This window comes from Carcharodon carcharias, chromosome 17, assembly GCF_017639515.1.
Source record: "Carcharodon carcharias isolate sCarCar2 chromosome 17, sCarCar2.pri, whole genome shotgun sequence".
Classification (NCBI taxonomy): Eukaryota; Metazoa; Chordata; class Chondrichthyes; order Lamniformes; family Lamnidae; genus Carcharodon; species Carcharodon carcharias.
In genome coordinates this window covers 9,175,810-9,196,619 of record NC_054483.1, presented here as the reverse complement: position 1 = coordinate 9,196,619, position 20,810 = coordinate 9,175,810, and the positions used below count along the sequence as shown (strand labels likewise).

Sequence of the window (20,810 nt, the reverse complement as noted above, 5' to 3'; positions counted from 1 at the left end):
CAACCCATGCCTCTGTGATCACCAGGAATTATACAATTTGAGTGCACAGATTGAAGGGACCCAGTTGTCTCATAGATAGGTATTGAACGTGGTTATATTGGCACGGTTATATTGGCATGGTTTATTGGGCGCGGGGATATTGAACATGGTTACATTGACATGGTGATATTTGAATGCCGCGAGATTGAATGTGGTTACATTGAACACGTTTACATTGGCATGGTGATATTGAACATGATTACCTTGGGCGCTGGGATATTGAGCGCGGGGATATTGAGCGCGGGGATATTGAGCGTGGGGATATTGAACATGGGTACAGTGGGAAGGTTACATTGAACACGGTGATATTGAAGGCAGTTACATTGGCACAGTTACGTTGAACACGATTATGTTGGCACGGTGATATTGAATGCTGTGATATTGAACACTGATACTGAATGCAATATTATTGAGCACGGTGTTATTGAAAACGATGGTGCAGTGGCAAGCTTACATTGAACACAATGACATTGATCATGGTGACATTGATCATGGTGACATTGAACATGGTGACATTGAACATGGTGACATTGGCACTGTGATATTGAATGCGGTGATATTGAATGCAGTGTTATTGAATGCCATAGAGTCATAGAGGTCTACAGCACAGATAAAAGCCCTTAGGGCCATCGAGTTGGCGCCAGTTGAACAAGTACCTCACTATTCTAATCCCATTTCCCAGCACTAGGCCCATAGCCTTGTATGTCATGGCATCACAAGTGCCCATCCAAATACTTCTCCAATGTTATGAGGGTTTCTGCCTCTACCACCCTTTCAGGCAGTGAGATCCAGATTCCCACCACCCTCTGGGTGAAAAAATTCTTCCTCACATCCCCTCTAAACCTCCTGCCCCTTACCTTAAATCTATGCCCCCCGGTTACTGATCCCTTCACCAAGGGGAAAAGTTCTTTCCTGTCTACCCCATCTATGCTCCTCATAATTTTATGCACCTCAATCAAGTCCCCCCTCAATCTCCTCTGCTCCAGGGAAAATAACCTCAGTCTATCCAATCTCTCCTCATAACTAAAACTCTCCAGCCCAGACAACGTCCTGGTAAATCTCCTCTGCTCTCTCTCTAGTGCAATCATATCCTTCCTATAATGCGGATTCCAGAACTGCACGCAATACTCTAGCTGTGGCCTAACCAGTGTTTTATACAGTTCCAGCATAACCTCAACCCTCCTACATTCAAGTCTAAATCATTTATATATACCACAAACAGCAAGGGACCCAACACCGATCCCTGTGGAATCTCACTGAACACAGGCATCCAGTCACAAAAACACCCCTCGACCATCACCCTCTGCTTCCTGCCATTCAGCCAATTCTAGATCCAATTTGCCAAATTGCCTTGGATGCCATGGGCTCTTACCTTCGTTATCAGTTTCCCATGCGGGACCTTATCAAAAGCCTTGCTGAAGTCCAAGTAGACTACGTCAAATGCATTGCCCTCATCTACACACCTGGTCACCTCTTCGAAAAATTCAATCAAATTGGTCGGACATGAACCTCCCCTTAACAAAACCATGCTGACTGTCCTCGATTAATCCCTGCCTCTCAAAGTGTAGATTAATTCTGTCCCTCAGAGTTGCTTCCAACAGTTTCCCCAACACTAAGGTTAGACTGACTGGCCTGTAGTTCCCTGGTTTATCCCTTCCTCCCTTCTTGAATAACGGTACCAATGCCGTGATATTGAACGCGGTGATATTGAACATGTTTACGTCAGCACGGTTACACTGACACGGTGATATTAAACATGGGTACAGTGGCATGGTTACATTGACACGGTGACATTGAAGGCGGTGACATTGAACGTGGTGACACTGACACAGTTACATTGCAGGCAAATTACATTGGCACAGTGATATTTAATGTGGCGATATTGAACATGGCTGCATTGGTATGGTTACATTGACTGCGGCGACATTGAACGTGGTGATTTCAAGCGTGGGGACATTGAACGCTGGAATATTGAATACGGTGATATTGGACAGGGTGATATTGAACACAGATACGTTGGCGTGGTGATATTAAACACGGTCACAGTAAAGTCTCACCGTTCGCGGGGGGTTACGTTCCCGTGAAACCTCACAAGCGGCGAAACTGTGAACAATGACGATGCTGTTGCCTGGGGCTGAATTAAATCGGTTCCAGCCGTGCGCAAGGGGCATTGGTTTGGCCAGTCGCGCTGCTCTAAATTGTGGTGCAGGACCGCTATCCAACAGATGGGGGAGCCTCTGAACAACACATTTGGTGAAGATGTCACAATGAACGCAGCCATTATTGCAGCCAAACTCGGGCATTCCTGTGTTAGCCCCTTCGTGTGGGCTGCTCTTCAGTTGTAACCGTCCCGGCCTCGGCTCCATTATGGCTGTTGTCTCGCCGGGGGGAAAGAAGCGAGAGGGAGAAGGACCCACGGGCGAGCGAGCATTGCTGACGCGATGCTGTATATTAAGTTCCAAGCGCAGGTAAGTGAAAACGCAAACCAGGAAGACACAAACAGCAGGATTTCACTTGCCTGTTGAACCCGGTTATATTGGCAGGCTCACTCCTTGACCCTTTGCGAGCACCGCAAGTTCCCAAAAGATCCCCACTTCTGTTTGATTCAAAGGGGGGAGACAAAGATTTGTTTGGAAGCTGCAAATCTGACTGACAGATAATTTGTCTTGTTTCTTTCTCTCTCTCCAGACAGGCCGTTACCAAAGACACTTTCAGACAGTACAGGGTATTGGGAAAAGGAGGCTTTGGTGAGGTGAGTGACACAGAATAAAGCTCAGCCCCATTACCCTTGTGGACTTTACAGTAGTGTGGCTGTGCCAAGTAAAGTGATGGGGGTAACAAAGGCAGATTGACGCCATGCTATTCCAACAACAGGGAGTGGGGAGGCAGTGGTTATCCTCCTGGGTGAAACCCAGAAGCCTTTGACCCGTGACCCCCAAGAAATGGGTCCCAATCCCACCATGGCTGTTGGGGAATTTGAATTCAGTGGACCAGGGATGTAAAACTGGTCACCAGGAGCGATGACCGGATTGGCGGTAAAACCCAACTGGTTCACGAACGTGAAATCTGCCGTCCTGGCCTACATTGTGACTCCAGACCCCCACAGCAGTGTGGTTGACCCTTGGCTGCCCCCTGAGATGGTCCAGCAAGCCCCTCAGTTGTATCAAACTGCTTCAAAAAAATGCCCAATAAGATTAAAACTGGACTGTCCAATCTGAACCCAAGCAGCAGAGGCTCAGGCCCTGCAAAGGCCTCTTGACTAATATCTGGGGACATGCGATCATCTCGAAGAACAAGGACAGCGGGGTACCACCTGGACGTTCCCCTCCAAGCCACTCACCATCCTGACTTGGAAATATATCACCGTTCCTTCACTGTCGCTGGATCAAAAATCCTGGAACTCCCTCCCTGTGGTGTACCTACACCACATGGGACTGTAGCAGTTCAAGAAGGCAGCTCACCACCACCTTCTCAAGGGGCAATTAGGGATGGGCAATAAATGCTGGCCTGGCCAGAGACACCCACATCCTAAGGACAAATTGAACAAACTCTCTGACCCGGACAGTTAGGATGTCGGGAACACACAAGAACTGCCAACTCTCTGGCGCTCCAGCTGAGAAGTCAGCTCAGGAGTGACGCTGGCAAAGGGAAACTTTATGAGATATCTCACTCCAGCACCAAGCACCTGTTGGTGGCAGTGCTCGGGGATGGAGTTCCCCATGGGCCCAACGTGCTGGGTGTAAGGCCATCCCAAAAAGCAAGTTCACCTCGCTGGCTCCCTCATGTTTCCAATTGGCCGATCACCACCAAATCCCACTCAATGCCTCGATACTTCTCTCTGTTTACTGGTTTCGGGACAACTCCTGATAGCTGACAGCCTTTAATGTGAACTGGTACCCCCTGGATCCTTTGCTCTTTTCTAATTAATGGTAACTCATATCCCTGCATTTAAAGCCTTCCCCAGTGTCCATTGTGTGTAACAGTGTCCCCTGACTGCAGTTCCTCTGCTTGGTACGTACAGCGTGATGCTTTGGCCAAACTATTCGCTGTATGCTGGGACAGTACAGCTGGTATTGGGTGCTTTGAGTGTCCAAGAGATGAATTCAGCTCCATCTGCTGTTCTCCTTCCCCCCCACCCCCCACCGACGTCTTGCACTTGTGATCTCTCCCTCGCTATCCTTGTGGTTCTGCGTCTCTGTTCGTTACGTGGCGAGCTCAGAATTGGGCTGATTCTACACGTCTTTCCCCAAGGTCTGTGCCTGTCAGGTCCGGGCAACTGGAAAGATGTACGCGTGCAAGAAACTCGAGAAGAAAAGAATTAAAAAGAGGAAAGGAGAGACCATGGCATTGAACGAGAAACAAATTTTAGAAAAAGTCAACAGCAGGTTTGTGGTAAGTATGGAATTTACCTACTGTTGATCGCCACCGCAAAATAAAAGGTTTCAACATGACCAAAAGTGGGGCTTATATAAATTGGGATCTGCGCAGATTAGTGTGAGAATGCCACACACAGGTTTGAGCATTAACGATTGGGTATTTGGGGCCTGGAGTGTGTTAGTGACCGAGTTATTCCCAGGGTCGGATTAGTCACCGGATTATTCCCGGGGTTGGAGTGTGTCATTATGTTGATCGTCTGCACGTGTGAGAGAGGAATGGGTTATCAGTCATGCCTGTGCACCCCTGTGCAACTCACTGACACTTTCCTTTTCCAGGTGAGCTTAGCATATGCGTTTGAGACGAAAGATGCACTGTGCCTGGTCCTGACCATTATGAATGGCGGCGATTTAAAGTTCCACATCTACAGCATGGGAAACCCAGGCTTTGAGAAGGAGCGGGTTGTCTTTTATGCCGCTGAGATCTGTTGTGGTTTGGATCACCTCCACCATGAGGGAATCGCGTACCGGTAAGCAAAGCTGCAGTCCTTGGATTCGCACTGGGACAAGGTTAACCCGACCGGCTGTTGGTGTAATAGAGCTGAATCAAACACGAGGTTACCAGTCCCTGAAGCGCTGTCCTGTTCAGATAGCTCAATCCCGCCTGCTTCTTCTAGCTATCGTTAGCTTATTGCTGGAAAAGAAAGACTTTTCTTTTGTCGAAGCTTTTTGCCTTACACTCATCAGAACAATTCTCAAGAAAATACCAGTGCCAGGGGAAAGAACAACTTTATACTGTATGAAAAGAAAGTGCTGATTGGTTGACAAGTGGACTCTGATTGGTAGAGGCATTTGCCGTGGAGAATGCACCAGTTGACGGCTAAATACAGTTAACTGCCCAGCATTGTTTTAAATTTAAACCAGACAGCTTGACTCTGATTGGCCAAGACCTTGCCTGATGGTGGGGGGGGGGGGGGAATGAACCAGCGAATGAATGTCACTTATTTTGTGTTCCATGTTAGTCATTGCTACACAATCACTCGCTCCTGAGGTGACTGAGGCTTGCAGAGTTGTCAGGGCTCCATGCATCAGGCTGACTTGTTAACTCAGCTTTGAGTCGAGTTGAGCAAGAAGTTTGATGATCGCTGCCCTGATTTTACTCCAGGAATGCAAAACAGGAGGGAGTTTAAAACCGTCTTTTGAGTCCCTGTCTATCCAATAAGATAGCGCAGTCTGTTTCCATGCAAGAGATGAGAGTGAAGGTCACTCATTGTAGTCTGGGTTTAGCACAAAAGGAATGCGGTTGATGAAATAATCGACTTTATTGGTACAAGAAGTGAAACAATTCCTAACCCTCCAATTGAGCACTGATGCTGTGGAAGACGAGTTTCTGGAGTATGTTCGGGATGGTTTTCTGGAGCAGTAGGTTAAGGAGCCAGCGAGAGGACCGGCTATTTTAGATCTAGTGTTATGTAATGAAAAAGGGCTAATTAATAATCTTGTTGGAAAAGAACCTTTGGGGATGAGTGACCACAATATGATAGAATTTTACATTTTGTTTGCAAGTGAGGTAGTTCACTCTGAAGCAAGGGTGTTAAAGTTGAATAAAGGAAATTATGAAGGCATGGCGGACAAATTGGCTGAGGTCAGTTGGGAAATGACATTAAAAGGTATGATTGTACATAGGCAATGGATAGTCTTCAACAAAAAGTATTACAAAGCTTACAGCACCTATACATTCCTTCAAGGTGAAAAAACCCAAAACCAATCTGTCAACCAGGACTGACAAAGGAAGTTAAGGATTGTATAAGATTAAAAGAAAAGGCTTATAAAGTTGCCAGTAGTAGTATAAACCTGAGAATTGGGAGGTTTTTAGAATATAGCAAAGGAAGACCAAGAAACTGGTAAAGAAAGGGAGAATAGAATATGAATGCAATCTAGCAAAAAACCTTAAAACAGACTGCAAAAGCTTCTATAGGTATGTAAAAAGGAAGCATTTAGCTCAGACAAATATGGGTCCATTATAGGCAGAGTCAAGAGAATTCGTAATCGGGGAATAGAGAAATGGCAGAGAAGCTAAATGATTACTTGGTGTTTGTTTTCACTGAGGAAGATACAGGAAACCTCCCAGATTTAGAGATCCAAGGGCCTAGGGAGAAAGAGGAGTTGAAGGAAATGGAGAAATTAATGGGACCGAAAGTTGATGAGTTCTGCATCCCAGAATGTTGAAAGAGGTTGCTATAGAGATAGTGGATGCGTTGGTGATCATTTTCCAAAATTCTATAGATTCAGGAATAGTTCCTGAAGATTGGAAGGGAGCAAATATCACCCCACTATTTAAGGAGGGAGGGAGAGAGAAAACAGAGAACTACAGACCTGTTAACCTTACACCAGCAGTAGAGAAAATGCTAGAATCTATTATAAAGAATGTGATAAATGGATACTTGGATAATCATGATCTGATTGCTCATAGTCAGTGTGGATTTGTGAATGGGAAATCATTTTTTGACGAACTTGGAGTTTTTTGAGGATGTTACTAACAAAATTGGTAAAGGAGAGTCGATGGACCTAGTATCCTTGGATTTTCATGAGGCCTTTGATAAAGTCCCCCACAGGAGGTTGATTAGCAAAATAAAAGCACATGCGATTGGAGGCAGTATACTGACATGGATTAAGGATGAGAATAGGAATAAACGGGTCATTCTCAAGTTGGCAGGCTGTGATTAGTGAGGTACCACAGGGATCAGTACTTGGGCCCCAGATGTTCACAATATATATCAATGATTTGGATGTAGGAACCAAATGTAATATTTCCAAGTTTGCGGATGATACAAAGGTAGGTGGGAATGTGTGTTGTGAGGAAGATGTAAAACAGCTACAGGAGGATTTAGACAGAATTAGTGAGCGGGCAAGAACATGGTAGATGGAATATAATGTGGAAAAATGTGAGGTTATCCACTTTGATAGAAGGATCAGATGTGCAGAGTATTTCCTAAATGGTAAGAGATTAGAAAGTGTGGATGTACAAAGGGACCTGGGTGTCCTTGTCCCTAAGTCACTGAAAGCTAACATGCAGGAGCAGCAGGCAATTAGGAAGGCTAATGGAATGTTAGCCCTTATCACAAGAGGATTTGTGTACAGGAGAAGCGAAATCTTGCTCCAATTGTATAGAAGCTTGGTTAGACCGCAGCTGGAGTATTGTGCACAGTTTTGGTCTCCCTACCTCAGAAAGGATATTATTGCCATAGAGGGAGTGCAACGAAGGCTCACCAGATTTGTTCTGGGGATGGCAGGACTGTCTTATGAAGAGAGATTGGGGAAACTGGGCCTGTATTCTCTAGAGTTTCAAAGAACGAGAGGTGATCTCATTGAAACCTATAAAACCCTTAAAGGAATAGACAGGGTAGATGCAGGTAAGATGTTTCCCCTGGTTTGGGAGTCTAGAACCAGGGGACACAATTTCAAAATAAGGGGGAAGCCACCTAGGACCGAGATGAGGAGAAACGTCTTTACTCAGAAGGTTGTGAATCTTTGGAATTCTCTACCCCAGAGGGCCTTGGAAGCCCAGTCTTTGAGTATGTTTAAGGTAAAGATTGAAAGATTTCTGATTAACAATAACTTAAAGGGTTATTGGGATAGCATAGGTAAAAGGCATTGAAGTATTCGATCAGCCATGATCATATTGAAAGGTACAGCAGGCTCAATGGGCTGAATGGCCTTCTCCTGTTCCTATGTAAACCTGGAAGAAATTCTCTCCCAACTATTGACAGAGAGGCAGATTTTAAATGATGCTGGTCTCTCCACGATCTCTGTTTTCCTACATACACACCATTTGAGAAAATGTTTCCATTCCTCTTTGAGATTGTCCGTCTCAATCCGGCTTCATCAGAGAGATAGGAGAAGATAGTTATTGATGCTGCAACCAAGCTATGGAGGTCGGAGAAGAGTACCACTGATGGACAGGAGCTCCTTAATGAGATTGTTGGCATTTAGACAGAATTATCTGCAATCCTTAAAGATCATTGCCACTTGCAAAATAATTTCACTATTAGTTATTTCGTAGCACAGAACTTGAGTGGTGCTGAAAAAAGAGACATTCTGTCAAAGCTTTCATCTTACACTCATCAGGAAAAATGTAAGAACGCCACATTTCAAAGGGAACATTTATCCTGCATGAGAAAAGGGTTACCTGGAAAAACTCAGCAGGTCTGGCAGCATCGACGGAGAAGAAAAGAGTCGACATTTCGAGTCCTCATGACCCTTTGACCGAACTGGTTCGGTCAAAGGTCATGAGGACTTGAAACGTCGACTCTTTTCTTCTCCGCCGATGCTGCCAGACCTGCTGAGTTTTTCCAGGTAATTTTGTTTTTGTTTTGGATTTACAGCATCCGCAGTTTTTTTGTTTTTATCTATGAGAAAAGGGTGCTGACGGTAACATAAATTGTTTCTCCCTTTGAAATTTGTCAGTCTTGCATTTGTCCTGATGAGTGCAAAATGGAAAACTTCAACAGTGTGTCTTTTTTTTTTCAACAATTTAATAATTATTTAATTAGATGGGAAGCGATGCAGAATCTGTCCAATTTTGAATAGTCTCGGAGGGAAATGCAGTCACGGATGAACTGCCAAAACATGTATAATGAATTGAAAGTTTTGGGGGGGGTGGGGGTGGGAGTTGGGGGGGAGGAGGCTTAGTGACCCCTCTTTCACCTCCAGCCTCCTGGCGCTTTTGGACCTGTAACCGATTCCCACTGTACAGGTGAGTTATCCTGACATTCCTTCGACACCCGAAACTCTTGTGCAAAGATTTGACGTCGTTGGTTTTCCAAGGCTCTTTGAGCTGAGCAGTGACGTAAGAACATCAGTCATAGGAGCAGGAATAGGCCAATCAGCCACCCCCTGTACCCTCCCCCCTTCCCAATCCCAGCTTGCTCGACCATTCCAAGAGATCATGGCTGACCTAATCGTGGCCTCAACCACTCTTCCCTGCCTGTTGTGGTGCCAGGAAGCTGGGTAGGTGCCCAAAAGGAACATGCCGAGGACAGTCTGAATAGAATGGTTGCTGGAATAATAAGCGTAGCCATTTTTTTTCTCTCTTCAAAAGAACTCTACTTGTGTAGCCCTTGTGTACCAAGATCCTACACCAGCAGCTGAGAGAGATTTAAGAGAGGTTTCAGTAAATAGCCTTTAACAAGGCAGTTTGGTATGACTTGCTGTTGTTAATCAAATCTCAGAGGACATGGGCCAGTTGCAGGCAGTCTTGTGGTTTCCCACCAGTCAACATTAAATTGTCCGGCTGCCAACTGAAGCTGAACGGGCGAGTCACATGGAAACTGCAATGATGTGCTGTGTGTGGCTCCATCTCACGTTGCTGCTTCCTCTCTCCCCCTCTCCCCCTCTCTCCCCCCCCCACCACAGGGACCTGAAGCCAGAGAACATTCTTCTTGATGACAATGGTGAGTGTTGCACGTGGTTTCCTTGGAAAGGCAAAGGGAGGGAGGTGGGGGGTGGGGGGGGGTGGTTTCTTTAACTGGAGCTCACAGCTACCCCTCCTATGCAAGGGGGAGGCGATGGTGCAGTGGTATTGTCACTGGACTAGTAGTCCAGCGACCCAGAGGAATGCTCTGGGGACCTGGGTTCGAATCCCAAAACGGATGGTGGAATTTGAATTCAATAAAAATCTGGAATTAAAAGTCTAATCATGATTGTGAAATCTGCCGTCCTTTAACTGGTCTGGTCTACGTGTGACTCCAGATCCACAGCAATGTGGTTGACTCTTAAATGCCCTCTGAATTAGGGCAACTAGGGATGGGTAATAATGCTGGTCTCACAAAGCCCACATCCCATGAACGAATAAAATGGTGTCCAGTCCTCTGGATCCACCTTGCTCCCATTTCTCTCAATCAAACTGCTTTCCTGCCCTGACAATATTGATGTCACTAACATCTGGCCACATGAGGAAAAGCTGAGTGAGAGTTGTCCACTTTTTCTCTCCCTCTTCCTCCCTCGCTGGGTTCCCTCCCTGTGGAATTGTCCAGGCAACGCTGTTTGAGCCTTGTGTACTATGTGAACTAAGTGAACGCGATGGTTATGTTTGTTTATCTGCACAGCAGTGTAAGTTTCAGTCACTGGGTTAGAGCTGAGAGACAGGGATATTGTCTCCTGCACAAGGCTTTTTGGTGGGTCGTGTTTTACTGGTGCAGAAATGTGTCCAGTTGCTGACTAAGCCACACTTCAAATGTTTTTACCCCTTTGTTCTGGGTGTCAGAATGTGACTGGACCCTAATCCATTCTGGAGTGGAGTAAACCTGACTTCGGGCAGATCCAGATTTGAAGATGATGTTCCCTGTAATCATGTTCTCTCAGTGCTGTGCTGCCCTCTTCATTGGCTATGCTAATTCAGGGGAGATGGTAATGTCTCTGGACGAGTAATCCAGAGGCCTAGGCCAATGCTCTGGGGGACATGAGTTCAAATTCCACCACCAACCGGTGGAATTTAAATTCAATTCATGAATCTGGTAATCAGTGATGGTGACCACGAAGCCATTATTCATTGTTGTAAGAACCCATCTGTTTCACGAATGTCCTTTAGGGAAGGAAATCCCTGCCCTTACTGTCCTTAGCCGGTCTGGCCTACACATGACTCCATACCCACAGCAATGTTAACTGCCCCTCTGAGATGGCCGAGCAAGCCACTCAGTTCAAGGGCAATTGGGGATGGACAACAAGTCTTTTCCACCCTGTCTGTAGACCAAAGCCCCAGACTGTCTCTCAGATGCTATGTGGCGCTGGTTGAAACACTGCGATAAAGTGAGGGACTGCCATGGGTTTGAGTTGTGACCACAAGTGGACAACATCCTCATCTCTGTCAGAGTTCAAATGGCTTGTGCAGTCAGTGCCCCCTTGCTCCTGTTTTAATGTCCCCCCCCACCTTGAGAGCGACGAAATTACAGTCTGCATATGCACCGCGGAAGTTGGCAACTCACTGTTGTGTGCCAGCCTTCCGATCCAACATTCCTGGCCCCCAACTCCCAAGGGGAAATGAACCAAAACGAGGTGGGGGGGGGGTGGTGCCTTATTTTTCCGATCGGTCCCATCGATGGTTTGGAATTTTGCAGGGTCGATAGAGCAGGGCCTGCCGTGGTGCACTGGGCATCAGCACCATGCCGCCGGCAAAGGAAGCGAGGAGCTTAAGAACGTAGGAACAGGAGGAAGGCCATTCAGCCCATCGAGCCTGTTCCACCACCATTCACTGAGATCGTGGTCAATCGGTGACCTAACTCCACCCACCCCGGCTTTGCCCCATATCCCTTCACCCTATCCGTTCATAGGAAGCTGCCAATTGAGTGCCATCTGGGGAAGAGAGTTCCTCTTTCCTTTGTGTGTGGAGACCCTGCAGGGCTTTGACAGCTTACTTGAACCTTTACAAGCAGGCTGTGACTCAATCGGAGCACGTTGGGTTTTCAGACTAGCGGGGGAAGCCTGACAATTGACTGCGCCACCCAGAGTCACCGGACACCCACGTCAAATCACCTGTGTATGCTTTTACTTTGGAACAGGGCACATTCGGTTATCAGATTTGGGATTGGCAGTGATGATACCAGAGGGAGAAAGTATCAGAGGTCGTGTGGGAACAGTTGGATACATGGGTGAGTTGGCCCCAATCCCAGTTAGCAACTGTAGACCTGTTCAAAACCAGTTAGAAAGAAACAGTTCAGACCAGCCCTCTCATTTCCCAGATTTTACTGGTGTTCCATTTTAAGGAATACAAGACCAGTTCAGACCAGTTCTCTCTTCCCCGTTTTTACTGGTGTTCCATTTTAAGGAATACAAGACCAGTTCAGACCAGTTCTCTCTTCTCCGTTTTTACTAGTGTTCCATTTTAAGGAATACAAGACCAGTTCAGACCAGTTCTCTCTTCCCAGTTTTTATTGGTGTTCCATTTTAAGGCATACAAGACCAGTTCAGACCAGTTCTCTCTTCCCAGTTTTTACTGGTGTTCCATTTTAAGGCATACAAGACCAGTTCAGACCAGTTCTCTCTTCCCAGTTTTTACTGGTGTTCCATTTTAAGGTATACAAGACCAGTTCAGACCAGTATTATTTCCCAGTTTTTAATGTTTTTCCTTCTGGGAACACATATGGCTGGAGCCATTTATTCATTGGTATTTTTATACATAAAAAAATAAATCCCATTACACGGAGATTGTTCACTGAGTTTATTTCGAAGCCCATGGGGATTCTAGGATCTTCCTTTCAACCGAAGACCATTTTGAGATTCAAATCTGCCATTGGTTCCTAATAGCCCCGCTCTTGGACAGGTGAGAAGTGATTTTGAAGGGGTTATGGTTTGACTCTGAAGCCTGACTCTGCCCCAGCGTCTAAACTCTCACACTCGAGCCTTGTCTCCTCTCCTGCATCGTTCGACCACCAAAGCAAATTTAGCCTGAGGCTTTTGTCGCTGCTAGGCCTGAACTGTGACAGGGAAATTAACGCAAATTCTCGGTGACTGCTGAACTCCTTCAGGAAACATTCAGGGAGCTCAGAAAAGGATGAATGAACGAGGCCTCAAAAGTGATAATCTCAGGATTACTCCCAGTGCCACGCGCCAGCAAGTATAGAAACACAAAGCTGGGGGCAATGCAGATGTGGTGTTGCAGACTCTCGGGGCATTGGCACTGGCTCTGGAGCGAGGTGGCCAGAATTGGAAGGGCTGTGATATCTCGGAGGGTTGCGGGGCTGGAGGGGTTTAAGGAGATGGGGCAGGGGTCGATCCATGGGGGTGTTTGAAAAGGAGGATGAGAATTTTGTGTTTGAGGTGTTGCCAGTCTGGGAGCCGTTGTGGGTCAGGGAGCACAGGGGTCATGGATAAATGGGACTTGGTGCAAATTAAGATATAGGCAGCAGAGATTTTCACAGTTGAACTGAGCGGAGGGTATTCCAAAAGTCACTATTATAATCCTTTGAAATGATGGAATTAAAAGATTGAGATGAATAAACCTTTGGTAATAATATCGAACGATGTGGAGACGAGGCAAGTAAGTGGGCCTTGAGCAGTAGATGAAACGAATTGAATGACATAGCAGGCCCAGAAGCCTGAATGGCCTCCTCCCGTTCTCCATTAGGGTTAGAGTTAGGGTGGGGTGCCTAAAAGCACCTTCATTTTGGGGTAAATCTATTGCTGTTTTGTGTCTTGCGTTTGACTTCTGCTCCCTGTCTTTCGAAGCCCCCGAGGTGATAAACAACGAGCAGTACACGGTGAGCCCTGACTGGTGGGGGCTGGGCTGCCTGGTATACGAGATGACAGCGGGACATTCACCATTCCGGGCTCGCAAAGAGAGGGTGAAGCGGGAAGAGGTGGAGAAGAGGGTGCAGGAGAAGGAGGAAGAGTATTGTGACAAGTTCACCGAGGATACCAAACACATCTGCCAGATGGTGAGCCCATGTGTTGTGCTGGTTGCTGGCTGGGACATTGATGCTTTCGTGTAGCTACTCGAAAGCCAAGTCATTCCAAACGGACCGGTAAATCCAGCCTTCAGCTGAACCTCAAAGGGTTTACACGCACAGGCAAATCTATTTATTGCAGTAACCACCATCCCATAACTCTATTAGCCCTCGTTCTGCGCTCCTCAAGTTTGAAGGGGCTGATGTTGGCATAATGGGGGTGTCACTGGTAATCCAGAGGCCCGCACTAATGCCCTGAGGCCAGAGGTTCAAATCCCACCACGGCAGCTGAGGGAGCTTAAAGCCGATGGATGAACCTGGAATTGAAAGCTAGTCTCAGCGATGGTGACCAATGAAGCACAAATACGTTGCTCTTTGGAACTCAAACTGAGCACCGTTTAGTCAATCTTTTTCTCGTGGGATGTGGGTGTCGCTGGCTGGCCCATCCCTAATTGCCCTTGCTCAAAGGGCATTCAAGAGTCAACCACATGGCTGTGAGTCTGGAGTCACGTGTAGGCCAGACCGAGTAAGGACAGCAGATTTCCCTCCCTAAAGGGCATCAGTGAACCAGGGGGGTTTCGTGGTCCCCCCCCCACTATCAGATCTTAATTCCAGAGCTTTACTGGGTTCAAGTTTTGCCTCCTGGGGTTCGAACCCAGGTCCCCCAGCTCTGAGGGACCGTGGTAGGATTTGAACCCTCCGGCCTCAGGTCTTACGGACTGGAAACGTTAACTCTGTTTCTCTCTCCGCGGACGCTGCCAGACCTGCTGGGTCTTTCCAGCGTTTTCTGTTTTTGTTGCAGATTTCCGGCACCCGTGGTGTTTTGCTTTCCATCGCCCAGAGTGTTCCCCTGGGCCTCTGGAGTACTAGCCCAGTGACAATACCGCTGTGCCACTGCCTCCTCCATTTGCAATTTTCCTCAAGAAAGAGTGGAACGAGATGGTGGCGACGCCAGCCTCAGGTTTCTATCCCGGGCTCAAAACGGGCTCGTTTGTTAGTATCCACTCTTGCATTTTAATGTGCAGCAAACCCAAGGATTAAGTGACAAGCTGACCAAACACTGGTCGATTTCACTTCGAATATAAATGGTTAATGGTTCTTCCTAGAAACCCCGCAGTGGCGTTAAGACCAGCTGAATGCCAGCTAGGTACTTGCGGACAGCAGACATCTAGGTCACTGGTCGAGGGTCAATAATGGATGAGCTCGTCCTCCGCTTTGAACGAGCTTCTCCACACTAGACTCGCCATCACCACCCCACCCCCCCCCCCAAACACAGGGTGTAGAGCAGAGGTGTCAGACACAGGCTGCTGCTCCCCAAGCCTGTTGGCAGTGCGTTTCTGATCTCGCCCAGACTCATTTGGGACGAGATGAGGGGGAAACGCGTGGGGGGGGGAAAAAAAATGTCATTTTTATTTCGAAAGCTGGTCCAAGATTGCAGAACGTGAGAGAAGTAAGCAGCAGGAGGAGGAGGAGACAGCAGGTGGACAACATTGTCACAAAGCAACCTGAGGCACCGCAACACCAGGTCCTGGCTTCTTTATTTTACTCATTCACGGGATGTGGGCGTCACTGGCTGGGCCCAGCATTTATCGCCCGTCCCTAGTTGCCCCTTGAGAAGGTGGTGGTGAGCTGCCTTCTTGAACCGCTGCAGCCCCTGTCTGCCAAGGGCTGTTGCCTAATGTCAAGCCACGTCCTCACCAGGCTGGTAAAGGTGTTCCGAATTAGAGGCCTCTTCGGCACAGAGGTCCTGGGGCAGACAGTGACTAGTGGTAACATTACTGCCCAAATAATCCAGAGGCCCAGGCTCATGCCCTGGGTACGCGAGTTCAAGTCCCACCCTGGTGACATTTTAAATTTAATTAATAAAGTTCGATTAAATAAAAACAAATCGGGAATTGATAGCTAACCTCAGTAATGGTGACCATGAAATTATCATCGGGGTCAAAAACCCATCAGGTTCACTAATGTCCCTCAGGGGAGGGAATCTGCTATCCTCACCTGGTCTGGCCTACTTGTGGCTCTCGCAATGTGGTTGACTCTAGATGCCCTCTGAAATGGTCTAGCCGTTCAATTCGAGGGCAATTAGGGGCGGGCAACAAGCGCTGGCCTTGCCAGTGACACCCACATCCTGTAGGAGGGAAGGAATTCCCCGGATTTGAGCAAATGAAGTGGAAACCGGCAGGACAAGGCTTGTTTCCAATGCAGGAAGGAGGAACGCCCTGGAGATTAACGTTGACCTCCATCGGTAGATGTGGATTGACAGGTCTCCTTCCTGGCCAGGGCTGATAGATAGCCCATGGATGAAGCAGCAGACTCCACCTCTTGTGAATCAGTTTATCTTTGCTTGACCAAATTCCTTGTCTTTCCAGTTACTGACCAAAGATCCAAAGCAACGACTCGGTTGCAAAGCAGAGGGAGCCAACGAGGTGAAGGAACACCCGTTTTTCAAAAGCATCAACTTCAAGCGGCTGGAAGCTGGCATGTTGGAGCCTTCCTTTATACCGGACGTAAGTGTGTGCTGGCACTGGGGGCGATGGGGAGAGCAACGGGTGGCACTTTCAAACGCTGCTCTTAAAGTAATCCCCTGACTTGGGGACCTCTTGAGGATGTGAAAGGTGCCATCTGAAATGCACATTTAGCTCTGCGCTGGAACAACAGAGAGGGCTGGCGGAGGTCATGCAGGAGAAAGGCATTCAATAAAGTGCCACATGTGAGACTTTTTCAGAAAATGGAAACGCATGGTGTGAAAGGGGCGGGTGGGGGGGGTTGGGGGGTAACTTGGGCATGTCATGAGTTAAGGTTGAGAAGGCAGAGCGTCTTCAGGGTGAATGGATGTTTTCCTGATTGGAGAGGAGCGTGTGGTGAGATCCCACAGGGATTGGGATCAGATCCCTGACCCATGGCTTTCTTGCGTCAAAATGAGCAGGTTTGGGGAGTAGGAGGAGGCATTCTAATGTGAATTAAATCAGTTCCTTTCCGGAAACGCCCTTTTCAAGTAGAATATATGAATGATCGGGGATATGGTGAGCGATGAATGTAATGCAAGTGTGAGGAATTGTTGATTTTGAACCTATGAACGGCCAAACTCTTCCCCTCCTTAAGTTTTTCCCCTCACTTCATGTCTGGCTCTGTTCTTTATGAATGGATAAAGATTTACCCCGATGGTCCAGTCAGCTGCTCCATTATGTGACTGCCAGGATGACAGAAGGTGTGTGAGATAAACCTCCCACCTTTTCCAGAAATTCGGAAGATTTGTATTTAAATTATCGAATGGGACTTGGGCATGTTCGGGTTACCATTTATTCTGAAGGTTGGCCTGATCTTGTAGCACCTACTAATGTTTGCTCGTGTGGTTTGTTACTGTCTAAAACATGCAACCGATTTGTTCCCAACACCTGTCGATCTCTCGCTTGGTAGTGCGGAAGCTTTTCATCGTGCGTTCATGAGGACAAATGCAAGAATGCCAAATTTCAAACAATCACAACAATTTACACTGCAGGAGAAAAGGGTGCTGATTGGTCGGCAAGTCAACTCTGATTGGCTGAGGTATTGCCATGGAGGAAGCAGCAGGGAACGACAGGCTCACCAAACTCTTGGGTAATTCAAAAAAGATGCAAGGCCTGAACATATTCCTTTGGTTGGCAGAGAACCGGGCAGAGTCAACTTGCCAACCAATCAGCAGCCTTTTCTCTCAGCTTAAAGCAAAATACTGCGGACGCTGGAAATCTGAAACAAAAACAGAAAACGCTGGAAAACCTCAGCAGGCCTGACAGCATCTGCTGAGGGAGAGACAAAGTTAACGTTTCGAGTCCGCATGACTCGAAAGTGCTCTGAAGAAGAGTCATACGGACTCGAAACGTTAACTCTGTCTCTCTCTCTCTCCCTCTCTCTCCGCAGATGTTGCCAGACCTGCTGAGTTTTTCCGGCGTTTTCTGTCATTGTTTCCGCACCCCTTTCTCTCAGAGTATACATTGTTGTGATCCTCTGAAACTTGGCATTCTTGCATCAGCCCTGACGGGTGCCAAGATGAAAAGGTTCGCCGACATTTCGCTCTTTTTTGCAACATCTGTCAATCTCTTACCCCTCACTTCGTCAGTACCGATGGGCCTCCCTGTGTGAACCGGGTGGGTAAATCGTCCTTTGGAGGGTGGGGGGGGGGGTGCTAGTTTGCATTTAGCCTGCATCGTTTTGATGTGAAGCTCAGCTTGGAACACTGTGTTAGGTTGACAAATCTCTCGTTCATTTTCGCTGTGCCTGTGATTAAATATGGCCTACATCCCAGTCATTACCAGACTTGGCGGCCCTCCCCAGAGGCTTTCTGACTGTGTCTGGTGTGTTTATCTTTCTCACCTGCAGCCTCGAGCTGTTTACTGCAAAGACGTGCTGGACATTGAACAGTTCTCCACCGTGAAAGGGGTGAACTTGGACCAAACTGACAGTGACTTCTATGCAAAATTTGCCACGGGCAGCGTTCCCATCCCTTGGCAAAACGAGGTAAGGTACAAACCGGCTCTTGGGTTGGGGGGGCGAGGGCAGAGTTAACCTGAGATCGAGGATGGCAGAGGAAGCTGACCGGTGGGGTCTGCAGTCAGGCCAGTTAAGGTTGGGGGGGGGGGGGTGGTGGCGCCAGCAGGAGAAGGGAGGGTGTCAGAACTGAAAGTGGGGGGGAGAAGGGCCCCCACACGCAACCAGCCCCAGCTGTTCAGCTGTGGGAAACCCCGGTGCGCACGCACCAGACCCGAGGCATGCGCAGGAGCCGAAGCAGAACACGCTGCGGCCGGGGCTCGGCCCAGGGGGAGGAGATCCCCTGCGAAGGGGGAAACCGGGGGACAAAGCGCGCCCCAAAAAGGCCTGACCTGGGACACAGGCCGAGAAGCCAAATTACGGGGCAGTTCCAGAAAAACGCAGGGCAGTGGGTCACCCTGGCCGCGAGGCCTACCAGGCAGTCAGTCAACCCCAGCACTGAACCCGAGGGCCTGGAACCTGTGACCCCTCCCCCAGCACCCCCCTCCCCACAGGGCCTGATATGGGCTCTTGGCCACCTTCTTTGCAGCTCCCGATCTTTTCCAACTGGACCACATTAAAAGCCAAAACAGAAATTCGGCCGGGAAAAGTTTGAGCTGCGCTTTTTTTGTGGGCAATCATGTGGCGCACTGTCGGCCTTCAGACGATCACTTGGACAAAGACTACTCTTGCGCTGTAAAGAAACCTGTTCGAGTGGGATGGCTACACCACATTTATGGGTCATCCCTTTGGCTCAAGGAACAGGTTTTATGGTTGTGACTATTATTGTACCCAATATAGCAGAGATGATAAATTCAACTATTCCTGTCGCAAGGACCTAAGGATAGGCAAGGAAAGCTGATCAAAATGACCTTAATTTTAAGCCTGTTCAGTTAAAGTTTGTTTTTTTTTAAGGCGAGTTCACTGGCAGAATTGCATCAACAGCAGCGCACTCAGCCCGAGTTAGGGCTGGAATTTTCCGCTCCCACCGCCCCAGGGCCAATGGACCTTTGGCTATTGCTCAAAAAATATTCCATCCCGCCGGCAGCCATTCCCGCAAAATCCCGGGACACGGGCCGAAAGGCCAAATTACGGGGCAGTCCCAGAAAAATGCAGGGCAGTGGGTCACCCTGGCCGCGAGGCAGTCGGTCAACCCCAGCACTGAACCCGAGGGCCTTCAACAACGCGCGCGAACTGCGCGTTCGACCAGAGGCGTGGGCCGATTTGCCAAGTTACCCGATTTAAGGAATGTCAAAGCGGTACCGCCCTGCGGCCCCCGTGGCTTTCACTCACTTTCGGATTTTTTTTCCTACCCCACCACCCCCCACCCCCCAACCACCTCAATAAGAAACGGTCCTTCAGGTTTTAAAAAATTAAAAAGGTTGCCGATCCCCTGCTCCGACAATTCTCCGAGAGGGGCTTGCGACGAGCTAGGCCCAGGCTTTTGCCGCCCTCGCTTGCGTCCACCTGCTCCGAATGAGTGAGCGGGGGTGGGTGGGGGGAGGGCAGCCTCCCGGCCGTCATTCTGAAGCGGCGTCCGATAACGTGGTGAGCGTGTGCGAGGCGAGTCTGGCCGGAGGGGAGGGGAGGGAGGGGGGGGTGGAGGGGAGGGGAGTCTGGCCGGAGGGGGAGGGGGAGGGGGAAGGGTGGGGGGGAACGAGTTCTCTCTCTCTCTCTTTTAAGTGCTGACTCTGCACCACGGCCCAAGGTTTTATCTGGAGCCTGTTAGCCTGCCCTTATCACCCCCGGAATTAATGAGTTTATAAAAAACGGTTTATTTAAGATCAGTTAAATCAAACATCACCTCTGCCGATCTCCCTATCACAGCCCAGGCACAGAATATCTCCAGCGCAAAACAATAGGGTCAGTTATAAAAACAAAAAACTGCGGATGCTGGAAATCCAAAACAAAAACAGAATTACCTGGAAAAACTCAGCAGGTCTGGCAGCGTCGTTCCTCTACATTGGAGAGACCAAACGTAAACTGGGCGACCGCTTTGCAGAACACCTGCAGTCTGTCCGCAAGAATGACCCAAACCTCCCTGTCGCTTGCCATTTTAACACTCCACCCTGCTCTTTTGCCCACATGTCTGTCCTCGGCTTGCTGCATTGTTCCAGTGAAGTCCAACGCAAACTGGAGGAACAACACCTCATCTTCCGACTAGGGACTTTACAGCCTTCCGGACTGAATATTGAATTCAACAACTTTAGGTCTTGAGCTCCCTCCTCCATCCCCACCCCCTTTCTGTTTCTTCCCCCTTCCTTTTGTTTTTTCCAATAATTTATATAGATTTTTCTCTTCCCACCTATTTCGATTATTTTTAAATCTTTTATGCCCCCCCCACCCCCACTAGAGCTGTACCTTGAGTGCCCTACCATCCATTCTTAATTAGCACATTCGTTTAGATAATATCACCAACTTCAACACCTCTGTGTTCTTTTGTTCTTTTGTCTGT

At 48.1% G+C, this 20,810-nt stretch overlaps 1 protein-coding gene across 5 annotated transcripts in view; it reads left to right on the top strand.

Moving 5' to 3' along the window:
• grk5l (G protein-coupled receptor kinase 5 like) overlaps nucleotides 1–20,810 on the top strand; it is a 201,783-nt gene that overhangs the window by 172,826 nt on the left and 8,147 nt on the right. For all 5 annotated transcript variants that reach the window (XM_041209598.1, XM_041209596.1, XM_041209595.1 and 2 more), the window contains 8 exons: nucleotides 2,728–2,791; nucleotides 4,291–4,431; nucleotides 4,752–4,942; nucleotides 9,828–9,865; nucleotides 11,969–12,058; nucleotides 13,635–13,843; nucleotides 16,222–16,359; nucleotides 18,209–18,346. In XM_041209598.1, coding sequence (XP_041065532.1) covers nucleotides 2,728–2,791; nucleotides 4,291–4,431; nucleotides 4,752–4,942; nucleotides 9,828–9,865; nucleotides 11,969–12,058; nucleotides 13,635–13,843; nucleotides 16,222–16,359; nucleotides 18,209–18,346 — 1,009 coding nt within the window. The remainder of the gene's footprint in view (nucleotides 1–2,727; nucleotides 2,792–4,290; nucleotides 4,432–4,751; nucleotides 4,943–9,827; nucleotides 9,866–11,968; nucleotides 12,059–13,634; nucleotides 13,844–16,221; nucleotides 16,360–18,208; nucleotides 18,347–20,810) is intronic.